The sequence below is a fragment of the Salvelinus namaycush genome, chromosome 4, assembly GCF_016432855.1.
Source record: "Salvelinus namaycush isolate Seneca chromosome 4, SaNama_1.0, whole genome shotgun sequence".
Classification (NCBI taxonomy): domain Eukaryota; kingdom Metazoa; phylum Chordata; class Actinopteri; order Salmoniformes; family Salmonidae; genus Salvelinus; species Salvelinus namaycush.
Genome location: NC_052310.1, coordinates 69,705,656 through 69,717,843, shown reverse-complemented (window position 1 = coordinate 69,717,843; position 12,188 = coordinate 69,705,656). Strand labels below are relative to the sequence as shown.

Sequence of the window (12,188 nt, the reverse complement as noted above, 5' to 3'; positions counted from 1 at the left end):
TAACTTTTTGTATTGTTTGTTGGTTTGGCAATGCCACTGTCAGTCAGAGAAACATGCTGAGAAGGATTATTACCACAGCAAGTAAGGTACTTGGAGTCAAACAGACAGGCCTGGATGAGATCTTTAAGGTCAGGGCCCTCCGTAAGGCTCACAAAATCATTTTAGACCCAAGTCACCCCCTGTACCTGGACTTTGAATTACTCCCCTCTGGGCGCAGGTATAGGGCACCCCTCAGCAGGAAAAATAGAACGAGACAATCATTTGTGCCAGGTGTGATATCCCTCTTAAATAGCTTGGGCAAATGTTCCCATTGACCTTTAAGGCCAGCAGGCTAGTCTTTGTTTTAAATGTTTTAAATGTTTTATTTTTTAAATTTCTTATTTCTTACTATAATTTTTTTTTTTTTATTGGTGCGTGACTGTTATTGAAAGTTGTATTGTCAATCTTGTTTTGTATTTAACGCCACTTTAAATGTGTACATGACACTGCAACAAAATTTCCCCATGGGGACAATAAAGTAAGTAAGTAAGTAAGTAAGTAAGTAAGTATATCTCTTTTCCCAGTCATGTGAAATCCATAGCTTAGGGCATCATTTATTTCAGTTGACTGATTTCCTAATATGAACTGTTCAGTGTAAGTTGGGAGGAACCAATTCACCTTATCCACTACCGCTAGTGCTCTAACTAGGCTGTGCTGTGTGAATGACTTCTAACTAGACCCTCTTTCTCACACAGGACTAAACTCCATCCTGTTTGCCATCAACATCGATAATAAGGACCTAAATGGTGTGATCCGAGCAGGCGGACCCTCCTCCGTGAGCCTCCTCCTGAAGGAGTCCACCCAGGGCATAGGGAGCTTATGGAAGGAGTCTACCCAGGGGGTGAGCACTCTGCTCAGGGAGATCAGCACCGCCACCACTGTGGTGCCAGGCTTCACCCCCACCCACCGCCCTGACGGCTCCACAGACCCACTGCCTGTCCTGCCCCGCAGCGCCTCCGCAGGTAGAGAGGAGAAATTACAATCAACTTAGACACATAAGGGGAACAGTGGATATAACCAATTATTTATATTCAGTTCTATTCATATTCTTACTAAGATTATAATAATAAGCCCAAAAACATGGATATGAAACTGACAACTTTTTCTCTCTCCTCTCCAGACTTTGGCCTGAGGAAGGAGCGACGGAGGAAAAAGAAAATCACCAACATCATCTCTTTCGATGACGACCTGGATGGGGGAGACGAGGATGAGGAGGTGGGGGGGAGTACTGCCACTCTCAGGAAGAGCACCACTGCTCCTCAGGTCAGTCTGGAGGAGGGCACTGACCCACTGGAGGCCTCCTTCTCCCTCTCGCCTCCCCAGAACGGGATTCCCGAGCCTGGGATAGTCAGCTGGGCCGGGTCTCCTCCTTTCTCCAGGGCTCTGCCAGACTCCAAGATTATTGCTAATGATGAGGAAGAGGAGGTGTACAAGAGCAGACCACAGCTACAGAGCCGCCTCCATGACAGGGCCAGCACTAATCAGTGAGTAACCATGGAGACTTTCACTTTCTTAACCATACAATAAGCATGGTGGGAAACTCTTAAACAATGATTGATATAAACAGGTGTACTTGCTGTGGTATGTGTGTATGTGTGTGTACAGAGTGGTGGTGGGGAGCCTATCCAGTGTGTCCACGTGTAGCCCTCTGCAGGCCATGACTGATCATGACAGTTCAAACATCCTCATTCCTGTGGCCTCCAGCCACTCCTACTCTCAGCCAGGTGAGCCAGGCTCCTCTCCTCTGTTTCTCAACCCAGTCCTCTGGGCTCACCAGTCATTTCTTACACATTCACAGAAGTTTGGTTATAGCGTGTTGGTTCATAGTGTTCATTTTTGGAGATTGTTTCTATAGAAACGGCAGACTGGTGTTAAAAGAGAATAGTGTGCGACGTTACTTAGAGGTAATTATACAGTACCAGTCAAAAGTTTGGACACCTACTCATTCAAGGGTTTTTCTTTATTTTTACTATTTTCTACATTGCAGAATAATAGTGAAGACATCAAAGCTATGAAATAAACTTAAGGAATCATGTAGTAACCACCCTTTGCCTTGATGACAGCTTTGCACACTCTTGGCACTTTTTTGGTCACTACATGATTCCATATGTGTTATTTTACAGTTTTGAAGTCTTCACTATTATTCTACAATGTAGAAAATAGTCAAAATAAAGAAAAACCCTGGAATGAGTAGGTGTGTCCACTTTTGACTGGTTCTGTACATTTACTAAGCTTCTGTTGAATATGGGAAGCATATTCTTAAAGCAGACAGATTTGACCCAAAACATTCCTCAGCATTGTTTGCACTTTCATTTTGTTTCAGTCAGTTCAGTGGAGGATACGGTTGCATTTCCTGTACAGACAGATTCCACAGGCGACCACGAGACAACCAGAACCCAGCTGCAGTTCAAGTATGTTGTCAGTCAATTTTACATGCACATGATCTTAACAAGGGAGGGAAGAAAACCGACCTCACTTCAATATTTCATAGTTTTGATTTTAACAAAGCAAATTTGAGGACAAGGCTACCTAAATCCTATCAGCATATTGACTCGTGCGGGCAATACACTCGATCACTGTTACTCTAAAGTTCCGCAATGCATGCAAGGCCCTCCCCAACCCTTCCTTCGGCAAATCCGACCACGACTCCATTTTGCTCCTACCGTCCTACAGGCAGGAACTCAAACAGGATGTACCCGTGACTAGAACTATTCAACGCTTGTCTGACCAATCGGAATCCACGCTTCAAGATTGTTTTGATCACACGGACTGGGAAATGTTCCAGGCAGCCTCAGAATAACATCGATTTATACGCTGATTCTGTGAGTGAGTTTATAAGGAAGTGCATCGAAGACTATTAAAACTTACCCTAACCAGAAACCGTGGATAGATGGCGGTATTCGCGCAAAACTGAAAGCGCAACCCACTGCATTCAACAATGGAAAGATGACTGGGAATATGGCCGAATATAAACAGTGTTGTTATTCCCTCCAAGGCAATCAAACAAGCGAAATGTCGGTATAGGGATGAAGTGGAGTCGCAATTCAACGGCTCAGACACGAGACGTATGTGGCAGGGTCTACAGGCAATTACGGACAACAAAATGAAAAACCAGCCACGTCACGGACACCGATGTCACGGACACAGACGTCACGCTTCCAGACAAACTAAACACCTTTGTCCGCTTTGAGGATAATACAGTGCCACCGACGTGGCCAGCTACCAAGGACTGCGGGCCCTCCCTCTCCTCCTCCATTGCCGAAGTAAGACATTTAAATGTGTTAACCCTCGCAAGGCTGCCAGCCCAGACGCATCCCTAGCCGCGTCCTCAGAGCATGCCCAGACCAGCTGGCTGGTGTGTTCACGGACATATTCAATCTCTCCCTATCCCAGTCTGCTGTCCCTACATGCTTCAAGAAGGCAAAGGTACCCAAGAAGGCAAAGGTAACTGAACTAAATGACTATCGCCCCGTACACTCACTTCTGTCATGAAGTGCTTTGAGAGACTAGTCAAGGATCATATCACCTTACCTGCCACCCTAGACCCACTTCAATTTGCATACCGCCCCAATAGGTCCACAGACGATGTAATTGCCATCACACTGCCCTATCCCATATGGACAAGAGTAATACCTATGTAAGAATGCTGTTCATCAACTACAGCTCAGCATTCAACACCATAGTACCCTCCAAGCTCATCATTAAGCTTGACGCCCAGGGTCTCAACCCCACCCTGTGCAATTGGGCCCTGGACTTTCTGACAGGCCACTCCAGGTGGTGAAGGTGGGAAACAACATCTCTTCGTTGATCCTCAACACTGGGGCCCCACAACGGTGCGTGCTCAGCCCCCTTTGTACTCCCTGTTCACCCATGACTGCGTGGCCATGCACGCCTCCAACTCAATCATCCAGTTTGTAGACGACAACAGTAGTGGGCTTGATTACCAACAATGACGAGACAGCCTACAGGAAGTAGGTGAGGGCCCTCTGAGTGTGCTGTCAGGAAAACAACCTCAACGTCAACAAAACAAAGGAGATGATCGTGGAATTCAGGAAACAGCAGAGGGAGCACCCCCCCATCCACATTGACGGGCCAGCAGTGGAGAAGGTGGAACGTTTAAAAAATATATATTCCTCACCGTACACATCACTGACAAACTGAAATGGTCCACCCACACAGACAGTGTGGTGACGCCTCTTCAACCTCAGGAGGCTAAAGAAATTTGGCTTATCACCTAAAACCCTCACAAACTTATACAGATGCACAATTGAGAGCATCCTGTAGGGCTGTATCACAGCCTGGTATGGCAACTGCACCACCCACAACCGCAAGGCTCTCCAGAGGGTGGTGCGGTTTGCACTACGCATCACCGGGGGTGAACTACCTGCCTTCCAGGACACCTACAGCACCCGATGTCACAGGAAGGCCAAAAAGATCATCAAGGACAACAACCACACGAGCCACTGCCTGTTCACCCCGCTATCATCCAGAAGGCGAGGTCAGTACAGGTGCATCAAAGCAGGGACCGAGAGACTGAAACACAGCTTCTATCTCAAGGCCATCAGACTGTTAAACAGCCGTCACTGACATAGAGAGGCTGTTGCCACTTTAATAATATTTACATATCTTGCATTACTCATCTCATGTGTATATACTGTATTTTATACCATCTATTGCATCTTGCCTAAGCTTCTCGGTCATCACTCATCCATATATTTATATGTACATATTCTTATTCCATCCCTTTACTTAGATTTGTGTGTATTAGGTAGTTGTTGTGGAATTTTTAGATTACTTGTTAGATATTACTGCACTGTCGGAAATAGAAGCACAAGCATTTCGCTACACTCGCATTAACATCTGCTAACCATGTCTATGTGACCAATAACATTTGATTTCAATAGTCTTGAGAGTTATTGGATGGAGATATGTACGTAACATTCTCTCTCTGTGGTGTTGCAGCTTGGAGGCCAGCCCGCCTGTCCAGAATGCACCTCTCTCCAGTGTCCTGCCCAGTGCCACCCCCGGTCTACCAGAGTCCATGACAGTGGGTGAGTGTGTGTGGTATACTAAACATGTGTTTTAAGAAGGGAATTCAGTATGATGAGAATTTCTTTATTCAACCAGGAGATGGCACTGTTAATTCAGTATCGGTGTGCCCTGTGTGTACTCAAACGGTAGTCTCCAGTTTATAGGACTGAAACAGAACGGTACCCTCAGAAAAGCATGTCTTCTTCGATAGATCTCATTTCTCTATACAACACACACCAGTTATCCACATTTCTTCCGCTCTATTGTCTTTCAAAACTTCCTGAAATATAAAATGCCCTGAACCAGTCAACCGTTTACACGATGTCTGTGTTTTCGCCTCTAGGACGTGATTTGTGTAATTCTCTAAAGCTTAGCAGAGGTTAGCCCCGCTGATGCTCATATTGATGTTATGTGTTTCCTGTGTGTGGGTCTCACCAAGCCTGTAATGTTAGTCAGGGTGTCAGGGCTGGGGATCCAAGTGTGACGGTCTGCCTTTAAGCACTGTGGAAGACCCACAGTCACATCTAAAGTTGTAACTCACGTCTATAGTCAAACACTCAAAAGATTAGCAGCTCTCAAAAGAGGAGTACTGTGTGTGTATAGATAGAGAACATTGTGTGCAGTATAAAGAACGTAAGCCAAGGTCCACCATTATGTTAGTGTCTGCCACACACACACTATACAGCTCGTTAATGGATCGCCGGTGCTGTTTTCCTGTGGTGAATGCATGGTTGTCGTAAATGTTACACATATTTCTGGAGCAGTGATGTGGAGTTGGGAGCTCCAGAAATAATGGTTCTGTCCTCTGCTCCTCTAGTGCCCATCTTCATCCTCCTCTTCTTCACCTCAACCAGCCACTTAGCCGAGGCTTTGGGTTGAAGACCTACCTTTTGAAATGCGTCCGGGGCCAAAACACGCTCCACTTCTAAGCTTCGTGGCTGTTGATAGCCAACAGCTGATCTGTATCATTTATTTGCTTTTAATTGAGTAAATACTTTGGTATTCATAAGGCCTTGGCACTTGTCACTTTTTCCATAGACCTACTTCTCTCAGTGCAGTGCTATGTATTAGCCTATATCCGTCATGTGAGTAAAGAGCTGTGCTGTGACTGTATGGTGATGAAGTGTGTATGTATCTGGGCCGAGGTGCTATTTTAGTAGCCTGGCTGGTCCCATGCGCTATGTCAAGGCTATTCAACTATATTCTTACGGGGGCCAGATTTGAAAAAGGTATTTTACAGGGGGGCAAGACATTTTCTTCATGGGATTACTAAAACCGGTATTAGAAAACAATGCAAAGACACAATTATGATGTTTATAAAGCACTTTTATTCAAATCAAATGTTGCTAAAAGTTCATTTTAAGTGCTTTAAGATTAGCCTAATTCAATGTGTAATTTATTTTAAATAATCGAACACATTTGTACACAGTTGACCTGCATCACTTTCATTTCTACTTTCCTGTCCGTTTTACAGACATAAAAGATGAAGTTGTTTTTATTTACACATGGGAAACCTTTCATGCATGGCATATCTCAGCTGACCAGCATCACATTCTGTTCTATTTTCCATTTCTTTATTATTTAACGATTTTCTTTCTTTTTCATTTTTTTTTTTTACACAGAAACCTTTTATGCATGGCATCTCAGTTGACTAGCTTTTGTGGAGGTCTCTCTCCCCCTGCATCAGTAGAGAACGGGTCCCTATAATAAATTGCACCACCTCTGTAGGGACTTAAACTCATCAAATCTCGTTGCAAAGTTAGCTTTCAGTTTATCTGGAAACTCCAACATTACGGAATTGATCTGTGCTGATGACTGAATCAAATTGCGCAGGGAAAGGGAGCGTTTTGTTTGGGCTCAAATCAGAGGGGGAAATAACACACTTCAATTTCAGTCATGTCAATAACTGTTTTATCCCTCCCTTGTAGTCCCAAAGTGAGTTAGAGTTTTTGTATTTTTACAGGGACAGTGCACATTTCAATCAACCTTTCAGTAAAAGTGACAGTTTTAGGCAGCCCGCTAATATTCAACCGCAGTCCCTGGGCCGGTTATTAAAAACAATACAAATATTGATAAACAATAAGCAGTGAGCACATGCAGAGCAACATAGGACAAGCAACACGTAGCACGCCGACAGACTGAGCAACATAGGACAAGCAACACGTAGCACGCCGACAGACTGAGCAACATAGGACAAGCAACACGTAGCACGCCGACAGACTGAGCAACATAGGACAAGCAACACGTAGCACGCCGACAGACAGCGCAACATAGGACAAGCAACACGTAGCACGGCGACAGACAGCGCAACATAGGACAAGCAACACGTAGCACGCCGATAGACAGCGCAACATAGGACAAGCAACACGTAGCACGCCGACAGACAGCGCAACATAGGACAAGCAACACGTAGCACGCCGACAGACAGCGCAACATAGGACAGGCAACACGTAGCACGCCGACAGACAGTGCAACATAGGACAAGCAACACGTAGCACGCCGACAGACAGTGCAACATAGGACAAGCAACACGTAGCATGCAGACAGACAGAGCGTTCTACGTGTTGCACGAAGCACACTCTGGTGTATCAGGCAGTGTAGTGATCTCATCTGCGGTGAAAAAGCTGATAGTCGGGCAGACAGACCCTGTACCCCTGTTAGCAGCTCTGATTGGCTGTAACTTGTATGTTTGGTGACGATTGACAACAATTAATCGGTGGGTCTACAGGAAAACAGATTCTCCAATTGAAGAATATTGAAAGAGGGCTCCTTTTTCGTACTAAACATCAGGTTTTTGCAGAGTTTTTGTACATTTTGTCAAATTTATGTTCAGAATTGATCAAAGGGCCATTCTAAATTGAATAAAAGAGCCCTATCTGGCCCGCGGGCCACCAGTTGAGTAGCCCTGCTCCATGTTCTGGACCTAACTTGTGTCGTCATGACAACGACAGAAGAGTTGGCTACAGGCAGCAGCACATGCAGTATGAAACCAGTTGAGTATTTCATGTATCGCTCAGCTCAGTGGCACAGTAGTGGTAGTGATGAGACTTCAATATGAGCAGAGTAAAAGAAATGTGAACAATAACCACTTTTCCAGATTTAGTTTTTGGCATCTGTGTGTTTGTCTGTGTTTAACGGTCTCTCATCCGCAGTGGAGCTCCGCCAGGCCATAGTAGCCATGATGAACAGGAAGGATGAGCTGGATGAACACAACATGTGAGTTCCTCTCTCCTAATGTTGATGGTATGAGTTGATCTTTGACATGTTGTGAAAAATCTAGTGGAATTTAGAGCTATGTATGCAAGTTTTCTGTGACTGTGTTTTTTGTGACTGTACGGTAACAGTATTGTGTTGTGTCTTCCGGGACTCGAGGTCCCTGCGCAGCCTGCTGGATGGGGAGATGGAGCACTCTGCAGGGCTGAGGCAGGAGACAGACACCCTGAGGAGACGCCTGGATGAGCTGGAGGAGAGACACACAGCCAAGGTGCAGGCTCTGGGCAGGTGGGTTCCACTGGTGGTGGTTGTTCCCAACGGCAGGTTCCCATGGCTCAGTTGGTTTCCTATCCCTGTGCTACAATAAATCAGCAGATGTCACAAAGTGCTTCTACAGAAACCCAGCCTAATACCCCAAATAGCAAGCAATGCAGATGTTGAAGCACGGTGGCTAGGAAAAACTCCCTAGAAAGGCAGGAACCTAGGAAGAAACCTAGAGAGGAACCAGGCTCTGAGGGGTGGCCAGTCCTTTTCTGGCTGTGATTATAAGAGTTCATGGCCATTAAGTCCAGATCGTTCATAGATGACCAGCAGGATCATATAATAATCACAGTGGTTGTAGAGGGTGCAACAGGTCAGCACCTCAGGAGTTAATGTCAGTTGGCTTTTCATAGCTGAGCATTCAGAGGTTGAGAGAGGGATGTCCAATGAACAGGTCAGGGCTCCATAGTGCAGGCAGAACAGTGGACCATTGGTGGTTAGAAAAGGAAAAACATGGATCTCAATGGAAACAGTCTTCAGAAGTTCAATATGAGCGAGTGTGTTTTTTGGGTGGCGTCTTAAGTGAATGAGTTGAGTATGCTGCGAAGTGCGCTTTTAACATTTGAGCCACTTAGTCACACTTTTTTAGAGTGTTCTATCTTAGCCAGTCCAGTCCTTCCACCTTGCTACACTTTTAAGCCAAACAGGAAACTCCAGCCAGCCACTCACACTCAAGTGCTATCCTCCACCCAAATCTGGCCTGATCTAATCAATAGTCTCTAAAAATACTGGAATTGGTAAGTAAGCCCTTCCTGTGTGTGTCTAACAAAGCCCAGTGGATGTGAGCTGGACTAAGATCCTCTCATAGATTTACCCACATTGATTCATCACAGTGAGAGGAGTGGGTACTGGGCTGGTTAAGACGTGGGCCGCACACTGACTGAGGCAATGCTTCTGACACGTATGTATGTAACGCTGACTGACTGAGGCAATGCTTCTGACACGTATGTAACGCTGACTGACTGAGGCAATGCTTCTGACACACATGTATGTAACACTGACTGACGCAATGCTTCTGACACGTATGTATGTAACGCTGACTGACTGAGGCAATGCTTCTGACACACATGTATGTAACGCTGACTGACTGAGGCACATGTTTTCAAGCACACACGGACGCAGAGAGCCTATTCCCTACCAGCATGGAGCTCGGGCCGTTCTTCCGGTGATGTTAGCAGAGCAGAAATGAGATCTCACCCAGGAAGGGGGCTGGGCAGGCGGCCAGGAGAGAGTGGGCCTGGCCAAAGAGAAAGTGGTCCTCTGCTCGGTTTGGAGGAAACACACACTGAGAGATTATTCTTTCTTCTTACTTGGCACTGAGTGTTTCCTGAAGGTGGTTGAGAATGGGATATTGATGTACTGTAAAGACCCCTCCTAAGGTTTGGGTGATTTTACTGTAGTTGCTGAGAGGATTTTAGTTGTTTTGCTGCTTTGTGAAGTCAATTATCTAGCTGTCTCAAGGGGCTACTGTACAGTTGAAGCTCCCACTTTCAACAGTCTTCTACTCTACTCCGTCTGCCTACTGTGCTGTGGGCACAGAGGAAGAAGGTTTATGAAAGGAAAACCACAGTAAATGTTTGAAGTATTGTTTGTAGAGCCTCTAAATGGCACTCAGGAGTATTAGACATAGACGTCCTGTATTTTATCCTCTGAGTGTTTTACTGTAATGTTTTCTCTAACTGGGGCAGGTTTATACTCTGTTTTTTACTGTCAAATCCAAATCAAACCTCTGGGACTGCAATCCCAGAAGCCTTCAGTAGAGGTCAAACAGGAAGTTGTTGAAACTCTTCCTGCCTCTTACTCTTTCTGATATCTGGACTTTTCCTCTCTCAGCTGACCCAATTTCACTAATGGGCTTATAGACCGTCCATTCTGACCGAGATGTTTGGGTGGAATACCCCCATGTTAAACTCCCTCAACGACACATGCCGGTTGTACAATACACAGCTAAGTTAGTGCTGTAGGATGCCTTTGAAACTTTCAGGGATACTTGTAATGTAGAATGATGAGCCCATATAAAAAAGGACTGTCTGGGACATATTCTCCAGTTCCAGTTGTCAGTCTGTTTCTGTTCTTGTGTAAGAACACAGCCCCTACATTATACTTCTAGGTCGTCCTCTACATTGTCTTTCCTTCAGTGACACCTTCATATTACTCTATAGTACAATAGATGGCTACACATACTCTCACTGTACAAAACATTAGGAACACCTTTCTAATTTTGAGTACCACCCCCTTTTGCCCTCAGAACAGCCTCAATTCATCAGGGCATGGACTCTACAAGGTGTTGAAAGCATTCCACAGGGATGCTGACCCATTTTGACTTCAATGCTTCCCATAGTTGTGTCAAGTTGGCTGGATGTTGTTTTGGTGGTGAACCGTTCTTGATACACAGGAAACTGTTGGGCATGAAAAACCCAGCAGCATTGCAGTTCTTGACACTAACCGGTGCGCCTGACACCTACATTCATACTCCATTCAAAGGCACTTAAATTTTGCCCATTCACCCTCTGAATGCCACACACACACAATCCATGTGTCAAGGTCAGCCTATGTCGATATATTTTCACGTCGATACAGTGCGATCCATGTGCACTGTTGGCCAGAGAACTGATCTCTCTGCCTGCCTGCCCCGTGCCTGCCCTGCTCTGTCTCTCCCATTCTGGTACAGGTGCCCTTGCCACCCTCTCTATCCCCGGAGCTTTGCTCGCCTACATCATACGCAGACATCGCTAACTTTTTATTGATCTGTGGTTGGACTATTTGATTAGTGACTCTTAGGGCAATAAACAAACATGTTGCTGTTGTTCATTTTGCTGTTGTCTACACTTGGCTTTTACAATGTTGGCGAAACTTTTAGAGCCCGTTGCTCTGTGAATGAGGAAATATATGACTGTTTCTCCCTCGAGTTTTGAGAGAAACCCTACGCTTGCTCCGGAAGTGCGCGTGAGAACTATGCACATTTCTCCCAAACAATATGGGAGAAATAAGACTCCTGTTTTTACATGTCAGGACTGTTCTCTTGGTATTTAACCATTCCTGTTCTTACATGTCAGGACTGTTCTCTTGGTATTTAACCATTCCTGTTTTTACATGTCAGGACTCTTCTCTTGGTATTTAACCATTCCTGTTTTTACATGTCAGGACTCTTCTCTTGGTATTTAACCATGTCTCTGGACTTCACACATCTCCTGAAATATGTGGCGTTAAAGACTTTGACTATGAATTCTCCTTCAAGTGCTGTCTATAAATCCAAATGTTGTAGCCCTCGATCTAGACTTGCCATAATCTTGCTGCTTCTATTGTCTGGAAATGTGCAGTCTAACCCAGGTCCTGACATTCTTATCCCTGCCCAATTAAGTAGTCAGAGTGGCCTGAAGTTTTTGCATATGAGTGTAAGAAGTCTTCTGCTGAAGCTTGATTTTGTGAATATATGGATAAAAACTGCTGACCCTGATGTATTTATGTTTTCTGAAACCTGGCTCAAAAAAATCTATTACAGACTAAAATATTGGCATAAATGGTTACAATGTGTTTTGTACAGATCGTAAATCTAAGGGTGGCGGTGTTGCTGTATACGTAAA

General features: G+C 45.0%; 1 protein-coding gene across 1 annotated transcript in view; it reads left to right on the top strand.

Annotated features, from left to right (window-relative positions):
• LOC120046762 (sorting nexin-29-like) overlaps nucleotides 1-12,188 on the top strand; it is a 165,725-nt gene that overhangs the window by 25,396 nt on the left and 128,141 nt on the right. The window contains exons 7-13 of the mRNA XM_038992250.1: nucleotides 735-1,001; nucleotides 1,160-1,523; nucleotides 1,645-1,763; nucleotides 2,363-2,450; nucleotides 5,002-5,090; nucleotides 8,223-8,286; nucleotides 8,443-8,571. Coding sequence (XP_038848178.1) covers nucleotides 735-1,001; nucleotides 1,160-1,523; nucleotides 1,645-1,763; nucleotides 2,363-2,450; nucleotides 5,002-5,090; nucleotides 8,223-8,286; nucleotides 8,443-8,571 — 1,120 coding nt within the window. The remainder of the gene's footprint in view (nucleotides 1-734; nucleotides 1,002-1,159; nucleotides 1,524-1,644; nucleotides 1,764-2,362; nucleotides 2,451-5,001; nucleotides 5,091-8,222; nucleotides 8,287-8,442; nucleotides 8,572-12,188) is intronic.